Source organism: Arvicola amphibius, chromosome 1, assembly GCF_903992535.2.
Source record: "Arvicola amphibius chromosome 1, mArvAmp1.2, whole genome shotgun sequence".
NCBI lineage: Eukaryota > Metazoa > Chordata > Mammalia > Rodentia > Cricetidae > Arvicola > Arvicola amphibius.
Window position 1 is genome coordinate 192624504 of NC_052047.1, and position 13797 is coordinate 192638300.

At 42.8% G+C, this 13797-nt stretch overlaps 1 protein-coding gene across 3 annotated transcripts in view; it reads left to right on the top strand.

Moving 5' to 3' along the window:
* The window catches only part of Mxi1 (MAX interactor 1, dimerization protein), a 64472-nt gene that overhangs the window by 26228 nt on the left and 24447 nt on the right, over nt 1–13797 (top strand). For all 3 annotated transcript variants that reach the window (XM_038312391.1, XM_038312400.1, XM_038312409.1), the window contains exon 3: nt 9803–9832. In XM_038312391.1, coding sequence (XP_038168319.1) covers nt 9803–9832 — 30 coding nt within the window. The remainder of the gene's footprint in view (nt 1–9802; nt 9833–13797) is intronic.

Below are 13797 nucleotides of genomic sequence, written 5' to 3' on the forward strand. Positions count from 1 at the left end.
TTTAGTGTGTGTTTTTTTAAATGTAGGTGTTTTGTCTCCATGTATGTCTCTGAATCACATGTGTGCAGTGTCATGGAAGCCAGATGAGGATGTTGGATCCCTTGGAACTGGAGTTAAGCTGTTTTGATCCACCCTGCGGACCAGCGCTTATTTTTAAAGGGTAGTTACAGAGGATTTTTCTCAGTGGTAGCAACTTCAGTGTTTTATCTTTAAGAATGTTTCTGATGTTTGGAGAATTGCGTGGAGAATCATTTTCATGAAATTCCTTTTCCAGTTTCTATATTTTTCATATTAAAAACAGTTTCTGGGTCTTAGTGCTGTAGAAAACTCGTAAAGCTTTAGAGCAAAATTGCAGACTATTAGCAGTTAAATTCTTCATGATGTTGACAGTATTCTTTAGTACTTCCTACATGGTGAGTAACAAACAGGTCCTTTAAAAGATGTTTTGTGGTACTGTCTTTCACCAAAACTGAGTTAAAGGAAAAATTTTCAAGAATTATGTGTCGCACACTAAACGAACTCAGATTTCCATTCGGGGCTTCATTGAAGCCCAGGCTTGCTCTTAGGTTTCGAAGACTTGAAGGATTTCTTGTATGTCAGTAGACACATGACGTGGAACTCCTTACGTCTTTAGGAAATTCTTGGTTTTATCTGTTACAGTTCTCTCCTTTAAATACATGTGGCCACAAGATGCTGTAAGTGATTAGCTATGGCACAGATAGTGATTAATGTTAATAATGGGGACAGTGCCTCCCCCAGACATTATGATAACAGATAAAGCCCAGTGCCCAGTTTAGGTAACTCTTTGAGTTGTTGGTCAGTGAGATCCATAGGTTCCCAGAATTACAAGCTCTTGCCATTGCTCTTGGTTACTCTTCAGAACTTGATGGTTAGAACTTACAGCTGAAGACATCACAAACTTGAGACATAGGACGTGAAGAGATCAAGCAGGTACGGACCTAAAAGCTTCTTCTCTACTGGTTAGCTTTCATGGAGCTACAAGGTTCAACAAATGCTAGCTACCAGGGAAGAAAGGTTACTTGCAGTCTCACCCAGCTGTGAATCTTGTGAGCTGCAGTAATGCTGGCTTAATACAAGATGCCCGCTCATATAGTGGAGGCACAGATGTTACGGAATAACCAATCACTTTTTTTGCCTGGAGATTAAAGCTCACTTCACAAGATGGAGCATATGCCTGATACTGTCATATGTGGCTGGGTAGGTCATAGACCCAAGGAAAGAATATAGGACTACTATTCTGCTAAGTGGACATCATATTAAACCGGCCTGTAAGATTAATTCATTCATCTTTCAACTCTCATCGAAGACGCTTCATTTTATAGTAGATGGTGATTAATACAGAGACCCGCCCTGGCTGGAATCTGGAGAATAAAGAGGCGGAGCACTCACCTCTAAATGTCTGTGTCACATTGCTTCCTGCGAGGCTCAGGAACCATCACAGAAGGGCGGGAATAAGGATTTTAAGCGGCAGAGCTAGTAGAAGCCTGCAGAAAAATAGCATGTGAACTCTCACCGCCTGGGACTGCATGCAGAAGACCTGCACAGGATCAAGCCCGCCAAAATCCCAGCGAGGATGAAGGGGGATCAGGAAGTCCCACCCCTCTCTGAGGAGGTACTGACAGTTGATACCTGCTGTGGGAGGATGTCAGTTTTCTTCAGGGATTCTGGCTCTGACGGGCTACTGACACACCAGTAGATGGACCCGTACCTGTGCACATACATGTGGCAATAAATGGATTTAGTGAACATAAAATTTAAACAATAAAAGCACACAGAGTTGTTAGGGGATAACAGTGAAATTGGAGGGAGGTGATGGAGATGGATTTGATCAGAACATATTGTATGCATATATGAATATTAAAACTTTTAATATCAAGCTGAGTTTGAAGACGTGTTCATAGTTGCAGCCTGATAGCATGAACTGATATGAAGAAAAGCTTTCTTACCTTGATTTCTTCTTAGAAATGAGACAGCATGATCTTCATTTTTGATACACTTCTGTATCATTTTTTTTCTAGTGAAGATAATTTTCCAAATATTAATCCAACCAAAAAGATTTGATAGTATGACTGAAAAACTGTATTTCCAGATACTATTTTTAGTTTGTTGTAGAGCTAATGTAATTTAAGCATGCATTATAGGTCTCCCCCCCCATTTCTTGGTTATGTATATTTTTTATTTTGACTTTCTGTTGTCCTAGTCTGCTTTCTGTTGCTGAGATAAATATCATGACCAAAAGCAATGTGGAAAGGAAAGGGTTTATTTGACTTACAAGTTATAGTCCATGATCAGGGGATGTCAGGGCAGGAACCTGGAGGCAGGAGCTGAACCAGAGACCATGGAGGTGTGCTGCTTGCTGGTTTGCTCAGCTCCCTTTTCTAGACAACCCTGGATGGCCTGCCCAGGACTGGCACTACTTACAGTGGCCTGGGCCCTCCCTCATCAATCATGGGTTGGGAAGATTCACTGTTGACCTGCCTACAGGCCAGTCTGGTGGAGGCATTATCAGTAGAGGTTTCCTCTTCCCAGACGACCCGTCTGTCAAGTTGGGGGCGGACATATTAGCCAGCACATCTACAATTAAAAATGTTGGCACAGTGCCAAACGGTGGCATATGCCTTTAATCCCAGCACTTGGAAGACAGAGAGAGGCTATCCTCTTGAGTTTGGGGCCAGCCTGATTTACAGAGCAAATTCCAGGACAGCCAGGGCTACACAGAAAAACCTTTTCTCTAAAAAACAAAACCAAAAGTTAGCACATCCCCATTTGGCATATGTAGGTGTATTTACATAAACACACTGTATTTCTGTTCTCATGAAACTTCCCACCTAATGAAAGAAATACTCATGTGAATATATTATTTCAAAATATGATGAGCTTCATCTTGGAAACACAGAACCCAGTGAGGCGTGTAACAGGGCCTGGTTATCTGATCCCCGAGGGAGCTTCATGGCTTTTGACTATTATAACCTTGCTTTTCTTACCCTGAACATATAAAAACTTTCTCTAATAAAGTTTCCATACAAGGATATGGTATGTGTCATGTTCCCTTCCCTGTACCTGCCTACTTCCCCTTGTTCCCCCCTACCACCGTTAATGTGCTTTCTTTTCCTACACAGTTTGACTCGACTGCTGTCATACATAATGATTGTGTGTGTGTGTGCGCGCGCGCGCGCGCGCGCGCGTGTACATGTATACAATGTCTGGAAACTACACAAAGGAAAACATCTTTTTCTGAAACTGACTTAGTTCAGTTATTAAAGAAACCTATAGTTGCATCCATTTTCCTGTAAGAATTTTATTTTTCTTCATGGTGACAAAGTCCTATTGTGCAAATATTTTTCTCATGTTTGCATATCTGTGACGTCTTAAGTTATTGTAGATATTGTAGTTTTGTTTCGTGAGTGGTAGTATATTAAACCAGTTAGTTGTCTTTTGATGACATTCAAATAGTCTGAGGTGTTTTCTTGTCCTTCCAAGTGACTCAAGGGCTGAATTATGCTGCACGTACCTTGTATTGTAAACATGGAGACTTAAAACTGTGTCAAAGGGTGCATTCCTGTGGGTACAGAGGTGCATGCCTGTATTCCCAGCACCCGGAAGACTGAATTTTAGACCAGCTTTGTCTACATAGTGAGACGTCATCTCAGAAAGAAAAAGGGGGAAAAAGGTAGGCTCCATCTTATAAAAATAGTAATAATTATCACCTGCGTGTAATATGCTAGTTGTGCATTTATAAAGTCCATAACATACGTTATCATCTCATTTCGATCTCAGAAAACTGTATAAATGGTAATTGTTTTCTTCAGTTTGTTCTTACATAAGGATTGTATTTGGATTGTATTTCATGCAACATCCTAGGTAGAACTAGAGAAGGAAGTAAAGGTCCTGGACTTGTTTCTTCAGGATTAGCAAAGACTTTTTAGTAATAGTTCACCTGAAAATTAAGACTCAGACCTAGATTTTCTGTGCCAGTGTTCTGCCTTTGCATCAGAAGCCCGAAAAAGTGGTCCATGGCTGATGTTTGTGATGCCATTTGAACCTTTATTTTATTTTCCAGTAACTGTTGAAACTGCTAAATTTGATAAAGCTGTGGACTGTCTTGCATTCTGCATTTAATTAATGAGCCAATCCAGTAAATCTTTGAAGACTCTAATAAGAGATCGCAAGGCCATGCCTAGTAAGTTTGCCTTGATAGTAAGAAGAAACGCGAGTTTCCAGGCTAGTCCTGCCATCACATGACCTGTATAGAAACTCTGACCAAAGTGTTCTCATCACACTGAACGTGCTAATCTTAGTTTCTGTGTTTGATCTTACTCTGAGGCCCAGACTGTTGTTGAACCTGAAGTGATTCTACTCTTCAGCATCCCACATGCCGGGATGCCAGGCCTCCATCCTCACACTTGGCAGCAGGGTTATCTCTTCCACATCTGCAGGTTGCCGGTGTGTTGTCCTCAGAAGGCGGTGTCACAGTTTTGTTTTTGTTGCTGTGGTGAATTGCCCTGAGAATCCGCTCGAGAGACGAGGTGTAGCCTGGCTCACAGTTCCGAGTTAGGCTCTGTCAGTGCACGAAAGACACTGCAAGGCTTCAGACAGCTGATCCCATTGCATTTATCCTCAAGAAGTAGTGCACAATGACCGCATGCCTGCACGGTAGTGCGTAATAGCGCAGAAGGATCGCATACCTGCATGCTAGAACGTTGTAGTGCAGAATGACCTCATGCCTGCACACTTGTATGTAGTAGTGCAGAATGATCGCATGCCTGTGATGGAGGAGGGTCATCTGCATAATAGTGCAGAATGGTCACATGCCTGCATGCTAGTGTATAGTAGTGCAGAATGGTCGCATGCCTGCATGCTAGAACGTCTTAGTGCAGAATGGTCACATGCCTGCATGCTAGTGCATAGTAGTGCAGAATGGTCACATGCCTGCATGCTAGTGCATAGTAGTGCAGAATGATCGCATGCCTGCATGCTAGTGTATCATAGTGCAGAATGGTCGCGTGCCTGCATGCTAGTATATAATAGTGCAGAATGGTCGCATGCCTGCATGCTAGTGTATAGTGGTGCAGAATGATCGCATGCCTGTATGCTAGTGCATAGTAGTACAGAATGATCGCATGCCTGCATGCTAGTGTATAGTAGTGCAGAATGATCGCATGCCTGTATGCTAGTGCATAGTAGTGCAGAATGGTCACATGCCTGCATGCTAGTGTATAGTAGTGCAAAATGGTTGCATGCCTGCATGCTAGTGTATAGTAGTGCAGAATGGTCACATGCCTGCATGCTAGTGTATAGTAGTGCAGAATGATCGCATGCCTGCATGCTAGTGTATATTAGTGCAAAATGGTCACATGCCTGCATTCTAGTGCATAGTAGTGCAGAATGGTCGCATGCCTGCACACTAGTGCACAGTTCTCCATGCTTACACAGTTCAGAACCACCTTCCTAGGGAATGGTGCCTTCCAGATTCAGGGTGGGACTCCCTGCCTCAGTTAACACAATTAATAAAACCTCTCACAGATATGCCCACAGGCCAGCCTAGACCAGAGACCCCTCCTTTTCCAGGTGACTCTGCATTGAGTCAGGTTAACAGTTCAAATCAACCCCCACAGGGGTAATCACACAGAGAGCAGTTGGCGTGTCCACCAGCCAATGGGTGGTCCAGGACAGGGGTAATCACACAGTGTGGATTAATTACTGTGCTCGTTGTAGGTTTTGTTATTAAGGGGAAACATAGTATGAGACTGTTCCCTGCAAAAGTTTACAAAATTTAAATTTTGCCATCTTTACTTACTTTTACTTTAGTGTCTTTTACTGCCTTTTTCTCAAAAAAAAATTAGATATGTCTTTAGTGGAAACATGGACAAAAATACTCTTTAAAAAAGTAAAAACTGGAAAAAAAAGTAAAAACTGGGTGTGTACATAAGATAATAAATAATAATATAGTCAGTATACTTTGAAGTTTTGCTCCACTGATTCCCATAGTTCTCCTTGTCTACCCTTTTTGGATATAGGCATCAGAGACCCTCTCCCTGCAATAGCTGCAGTTTTCTGGTGTGTGTGTGTGTGTGTGTGTTATGGGCTTTAAGTTATGAATTAGAAGATACTCAGTTTTCATAGATAATATTTAGTTCATTGCGTAAGAGCAGCGTTCATTAGGTAGTTGAAGGTTTAGAAGTAAATGTGTGGACTAATTGGAGACCGGCTCATTAACTAAGCGGATATGTCGTCTCTGTGCCGGGACGGAGGCTGTCGTTTTCCTCTCTTGGCAGTGATTTTATTCAGGTTCAGTTTTCTCGTCAGCTCTTTCACTGCACCGACTGTGCCCTAAACGCTGAGGAGTTTGTGTTAGAGTTCTGTTGTAGTCAGAGAAACACGGGTATCTACTCGTGCGAGATAGAAGTGCCCAGTATGGGCCACACAGAAAGTCTCTCTTAAAGTGATGTTATTGGCAAAGATCGCCTGTGATTCGGTGCTAAACCAAAGATGTTTTTCTGTCTTTGGACGTTGATTCAGCAGAGAAGAGCCGTCTGAAAGGAAGAGCTCGCTGGCGTTTGCTCTCAGAGCTGCGTCTCACTTGAAGGGGAGCATCAGCTAACCAAGAGGCTTTTCAGAGTGCCCGAATCTTGTGGAGAACTTGTGATTGAATGTTCCCTGACACATTGGGACAGCTTGGGTGGACCACAGGTTGTCAGAGAAGCAAAAGGTTGTTTGGGAGTGTGTGGGTCTGCAGGAGATCAGTTTACTCATTATTACTAGCATCATCTGCACTGATTTCTGGGTGTGTATAATCAGGCATCTTCGTCTCATACAGCTGATCCGAGGTTCATCCTTGTATCATCCATATAGTTGGCTAAATGGCCAAGGGGCTTAGTTACTTGTCTTCCAGTTTCTCTTTTCTTTGTAAGAATTATTTCCAGGCAAATTTCATGTGTAACTGAACACCTGTCAATTTGTCTCATGCAGTATGCTTAACAGTGTTTATAATAATAAAGATTTAGTTTTGTAAAAAAATAAAATAAAATTACTGGTGCTGGAGAGATGGTTCAGTGGTTGAGAGTGTCGGCTGTTTTCTCCGGAGCTCCAAGGCTCAGCGTCAAGCCCCGTGTGTGGCTCACAACTGTCTAACTTTAGTGCCTGGGAATCCAGTGCCATTTCCTGGCCTCTGAGGGCACCAGGCACATGGGTGCTACACAGACATACATACAGGCAAAACACTCATCATGTAAAAAAAAATTTTAAATGTTACCTAGACGGGGTGGTATGGCCTGTGATTGTAGTATTTGGGGGGTTAAGGCAGGTGGATCAGGAGTTTCAGGCCAGGCTGGGTTACCTTGCCTCCAAACAATAAGGAACTAACATTTCCTATTAGTAAGTAACTAATGTTCCCTGTGATTTTGCACGTTTTTTTTTTTTTTTTTTCTCTAACTCTCACTATAACCTGGTGTGGGACAAATGCTGGCCAAGGCATGATGATATTTGAATTGTACAAATTAGGAAACTGCGAACCAGGTTAAGTAACCTTTCCCAAGGCTACACAGCTAGTGTGAGTGCCAGACTTTTGTTGCCTGACACTCTGGGTGTGTGACTTGTGTACGTTGGTGTTCCCTGGTGCCCCTTTGGACTGCTCCGCTCTGCTTGTTTTCCTCTTCCTTCTAGTTGAAATAATCCCTTTAAGTAGGTTCCAAACTTGACCGATACCAAATATGTCCATCAGTTAAGCCCCAAATCCGATGCTACCTTCTCTGGGGTTTTCTCAGTAATCCCATACTGTCTGCCCTCCTGTGACAGTTTGTGTCTTTCTTTGTGAACTTAGTTTACCTTTAGTTACAGTGACTCCTGTACATGTGTGAGTTCACCAGCCTTTCATTTCAGTGTAGAACACGGAAAGCAGTCAGTATTTGCTCTCTTAATATTATACAGAAAAGGAGTGAACACTGGAAGACCAAGGCAGTATGGAAATCGTTAGTATGTGTGTGATGCTTTGTTTCTTGCTGTTTGGGAACCACATTAAATTCTGTGGTGGTGTAGCTGGACGTGTCTTGGGTTTCCTGCTTCAGTAAAAAGGTTCAGATTTTTATCGTTTGGTTTTTTTTTTTTAAATAAGACAAAATAATAAGTCTGTTCAGGACGGGCAGAAGGGACCTGCTGTTTTAATTTTGTTCACAGCAGTGGGCCCGATTATGCTCCTTTGGTCTTAGCCTTTTATAATAGGTTCAATATAGTGTTGGAATTCCACCATTGGTTATCAGTGAATGGATTATTCTTTGTGTTTATGGCTACCAGTGGGATTGCCATATAGGTAAGCATAAGTTTATGGTAAACTCGCACCTACTTTTCTATAAATACAGCGTTGCTGTTGATGGTATACTGTGGAATTTTATAGAGAGATTGTCTCTTATTCTGGTATTACTTATCAGTTTTATTTTTAGAGGAAGGCAGCTAAACATAGACTTTCCTTGCCAAGAGGGCACAGGAAATCTCACCATTGATTTTGAAGGATTTTTAAGAAGTTAAATTTCTCAACCATGCCTTTGGGGATTGCTGAGATATCTCTGCTGTGCACGACTGGCGGTCTGAGTTCAGTCCCTGGCACCCACGTAAAGGTGGGTGGAGAAACCCTACTCCATAGAGTTGTCCTCTGGCTTCTGTGTGCACCACGGCATACATGCCCACACATGTACACACGTATGCAACATTAGTAATGGGTAAATTATATCTATCATTTCCTTTTTAACTTTTTTGCTTGAGCATTTCACGCAAACCAAAAAAAAAAAAAATCAAAACTTTGAATAAACGTAGAGTGGTAGAGCTTTAAAGCTCTGAGCTTTAAGGTCCAGGTTGTTTTTATAGTCTCTTTAGCCTGAATTGTACATACATTTGCTGCTCATTTGGCTGAACTCTTGAGAGTTCTTTTTTCTTTTTCTTTTTTTGAGGGAGAAGTGCTTCTATTAAGATAATCTCTTTGCAATGAGTATCAGTCTTTTTCATCATGTGGAACTTTAATTGCCAATAAAGCAAAAGGTAGACAGACAGACAGACAGACAGACAGACAGACAATAACTCAGTCCTCTGGCTGTTGAACTCAGGACTTCAATTCTCACAAATTGTGAGGCTCACAGAAATACTTGTTAAGATTTATGAATCTACTGTGAAATATCCATAGGGAAGGAGGATAAAGTTAAAGCAGTCAGTTATGTAATATTTTGAAAGCATTTGACATTAACAAGGGTATGTAAAGTTATATGGGGCATTGTAGCTCAGCTGGAGAGTGCTGGCTAGCATTCATGAGATTGTGGATTTGGTCTCAGTGCCACATGAAACCAGGTGTAATCGGGCATGCTCCCAGCACTTGGGAGGTTCTCAGTTACACTGTGAGTTTGAGGGTTCCTGGACTACAGGAAACACGGGCACTCACAACGTAAAATGATCAAAGTTTTAGTCCTAACAACAAGAACTTAAATTCTCTTTTATCAAAGTCATGTTTTAAATTCTGGGCTATTACAGTAGTAGCACACTTATTTAAGGGAACTAATGTAGCATAATTGTGATTCTTGGTAACTAGCTCACTACATTTTGCTGTTTAGCATAGATTTGTTAGCCCTTGTAACAGTCATTTGAGGCAAGTGTCATGACTCAGGTCAGCTGAGTTGAGGTACAGAAGTCTGAACGCTGTGTTGTTGAACTCCCTGGTTGTGGTAAAGTGCTGTTGAAGCCGGGGTGCCTTGTGGCCTTATTAACAAGCCTGGCTAACGCTCTCTCTTTTTTCTTCTTTTAGATCTACACACAATGAGTTGGAAAAGAACCGGTGAGTCAGTGATGAAGTGCAGTCTGTGTTTGTCTGAAAGTAAACTTACCGTTTACCTGAGAAAGGAAAGTGCTTAACAGCGATGGATAGTTGTTATTTTATTTTTAAGATGTGTAAGTTATCAATTGTGATACATTGTGTTTTCTGGAAAAGGTGATTTAAGAAGTAAGCATGGTACTGAGCTCACTTGAACTTGAGTTTGTGGGATGGCTTCCTTTCTGTCTTTGAGAACGGGTTAGCTGGGATAGGTTCATGGCTTAAAACATGGTCTGGCTAAAGGATTGTGTTTCTGGGTTAGGTAATAAAGTGACAGACTTGAGTGCATTGGATCTTTATGGTTTGCTCGCCCGGTTATTCATCCCGGTTATTGCCAATGAGAACTGTGTGGCCTCATTGCGGGACACACTGGGGAGTTCGCTGAGAACGGAGAAGGATGTTTAAGGCCATTTGGTCCTTAAGGAACAGGAACTCAAGTTTTGTGGGTGTGAGAGAATTGGGTACGATAATGGAGGAACAGGGTACTTACTAAAAGATCATCAGGATGGTCACTTAACTGTCATTTGAAGAGTCTTGAAAGGCTCTGTTAGTGAGTGAGTGAGCAAGAGGTTCCACATTGAGCATGAGCGGTGGTCATGTGCACGAGGTACTAGGTTCCATCAGTGGCACTGCAGTAAAATGAAACAGAAACTTAGAGCACGGAGTGCCAGGTGTGGCGGCACACATCTGAAGACCCCAGCATCTGTGACTCTGAGGCATAGGAGGGTCTTGAGTTCGAGGTTCACCTGGGCTGTGTAATAAATTCAAGAACAACCTGGTCTCTTTCAAACAAGATCCTGTCTCAAAAACAATGGGATTGGAGAGCTGGCTCAGCAGTTAAGAGAATTTACTATTCTCACAGAGGACCCAGGTTCAGTTCCCAGCACCCATGTGGTGGCTCTCACAACCACTTGTTACTCCAGTTCCAGGGGATCTGACGCCCTCCTCCGATCTCCCTGGGTACCAGGCACACACGGTGCACATACATACATACATACATACATACATACATACATACATACCAGGCTAAACACTCAAACACATAAATAATACAAAAGCAACAAAACAATAAGACAATTAGAATATATCTTGCTTGGGCCACATGAGTTAAATATTGCTAAACAAGTGGATTTTGTAATTATTTCCTCCTTATGGATGTGGCTCTCATTAGAAACCTGGCAAAAAGCTTTTAACACACGTAAATACAGTGTTTGGTAACGATGTGGGTAAGGACTTTGGAAGAATTGAGTAAATTTTATTTATTAATGCATATCATCGCTGGCTTCACCACAGCATAGAAATGTGAAGGTGGTGCTCACCCCTCGTGTAAACAACACCCTGCGAGTTGTTGAGTCCTCTGTCCTCTGCCATTCTAGACAGCCTTGCAGGCTCAGGCCGGGACCTTAGGCTTGTTCCATGGTCTTCTGCTGACCGTCTCGCAAAAGCTGACCGACAGCTTCATTTCTTTCTTCTCTGATTATTTTTCCCTTCCGTGCTGCTGCTTGTCTGCGTGCTTTATTCTTCTTTCCATTCCCTGGGCCGCCACTGAAAGGTAACCTTTCCGAGACACAGCCGTAAAGGCTTCTCTCCATGAGGAATAAAACTGTAAGGTAGCAGCATGCATAAGAGGGCCAGTGCCAAAAGGAAAATCAAATTGAATACTTACGTCTTTCCTCTGGAAGGCTGCCAGCTTGTGGTTGAGCAAGACATAGGAAGATTTACAGGGGTGGGGGTGTTTCTCGGGAAGACAGCACAAGAACGTTTAAAAGCTCAGCCTGTATTCCTGGATATTTTTAGTGCCCACCAAGTATTATTTAATAGTTGTTATTTCCAGGGTACAGTTTTTATTTACACTGTTAATTTAAAAAAAATTGGTCACCGTGGATTTTGAGGCTTTTGAGGTCAGCGGCCTTAGCACAGGCTCTTCACTGAGGGAATGAGTCTGTCAGAGCAGCAGAGCAGCCTGTCTTCGTCTGGAAAAGGCGTTCCTGGAGTAATTTTGTATTCTTGAAATTTTGCCACTTTATATATACATATACATATGTGTGATATATTTATGTCAGAAAAAAATCTTTTCTTTTTAGTTTGCTCTAAGATCTCAACCTAAGGCTCTCTCACTGAGGCCAGTGCAGTGGGAGTGAGAGTAGGTGGTGTACAATGTTAACGCATAGTAGGGAAATTCGAGGCAGTTCTCCTAAAGCCCTGAGCTTGCTGAAGCCTGGGTTCTGGCCTCGAAGAGATAATAGCTAACAAATATTGAGGTTTGTAGTCTTAGGTCTGAAAGCCCGAAGGTGGAGACTTGGGGCCAGGGACCCCCATAGTATTTGGTTCAAATCACCATTCCCAGATGCCTGTAGCTCCCTTGTTCCAGAGCTTTCAGCGGCTCGGACACTTGGGGAGATCTCTGGAACTGGTTTCCTCCTGGCGTCACTGAGTCAGGAGGGCGTGCTGAGCTGGTGCAGAGCACGTCCCTGATCCCTGATCACGTCGCCTCCACACAGGCCCTGACAGGCCCAGCACGTGCATGTTCAGCGACTCCACGTTCCTTGGGAACCCGTGTGAATTGTCTCACAGTAAACTGCCCCTCAGGAACCCCTGTGAATTGTCTCATGGTAAACTACCCCTCAGGAACTTGTGTGAATTGTCTCATGGTAAACTGTCCCTCAGGAACCTGTGTGAATTGTCTCATGGTAAACTGTCCCTCAGGAACCTGTGTGAATTGTCTAACGGTAAACTGTCCCTCAGGAACCTGTGTGAATTGTCTCACGGTAAACTGTCCCTCAGGAACCTGTGTGAATTGTCTCGCGGTAAACTGTCCCTGAGGAACCTGTGTGAATTGTCTCACAGTAAACTGCCCCTCAGGAACCCCTGTGAATTGTCTCATGGTAAACTGCCCCTCAGGAACCTGTGTGAATTGTCTCATGGTAAACTGTCCCTCAGGAACCTGTGTGAATTGTCTCATGGTAAACTGTCCCTCAGGAACCTGTGTGAATTGTCTCACAGTAAACTTCATGAGTCTTCGAGATCCAGGAATTAGGATTTACTTGTCTGTTGGCTTTCCATATGAGTTTGGTCCTTTGTCAAAGAAGAAACTGTTCAGTGCAGGTCTGGATGCCACTTCATTGGGTTTTCATTTCCTTAACTCAGATTACTGGTGATGTTTTCTGCAGATTCAACAACTTCAGCAGGACTTTAATGGTCAAGTACCTTAGTGCTGACTGCAGGGGAGACCATTCAACCTTAGGAGATGCCATTCAGCTGAAACACAAGGCTCACCCTTATTACCGCTTTGGCAAAGCTGGGAGGGCCAAATGAGGACACTGATCTAAGAACGCCTCTCTAGGCGGGGGCAGCGGCTGTGATAAAGAGAATTAAGTTCAGTGGATGGTAATGGGTGTGCTCCATACGTAAAGACGTCCGCATCCCTGAGGGAAGGATGCTCCCTATCTCACAGGGCTGTTCTGATTCCAGAAGGTAGGGAAACAGAAACTGGGGGTCATAATGTATTGAAAACTGGCTATTCTGGCCATTACAATTACCATTTGAAACAGGATGGATGTGAACATAAAACAGTCCTGACCATGCCCCTGGCTGATATGGTGCCTATGTTATTATTAAACTTTCTCTTTAGTGACGATTAATAAATACGCGGCATTGTGATACATAAAATGAAAAATATGATTCAAGCTTTATCCTGTATCCTTAAGGTTAAAGTCATCATGGTTTGGTATTCTTAGGTTTATCCTCTAATGACGTGATCTAGTTTAGGGACCTGTTAATGTCTGAAAGGGGCACCGACAGTGTTTTCAAACTGGAGCCTGTTAGTAGTGTGTGATTTCGTGAGCCAGAGAAGAGAGTAGAAAACCCTGTAAATGCAGAACCGTAAAACCTGTTTAAACTCGATCTTGACGTCAAAATGCTGTGTGCTG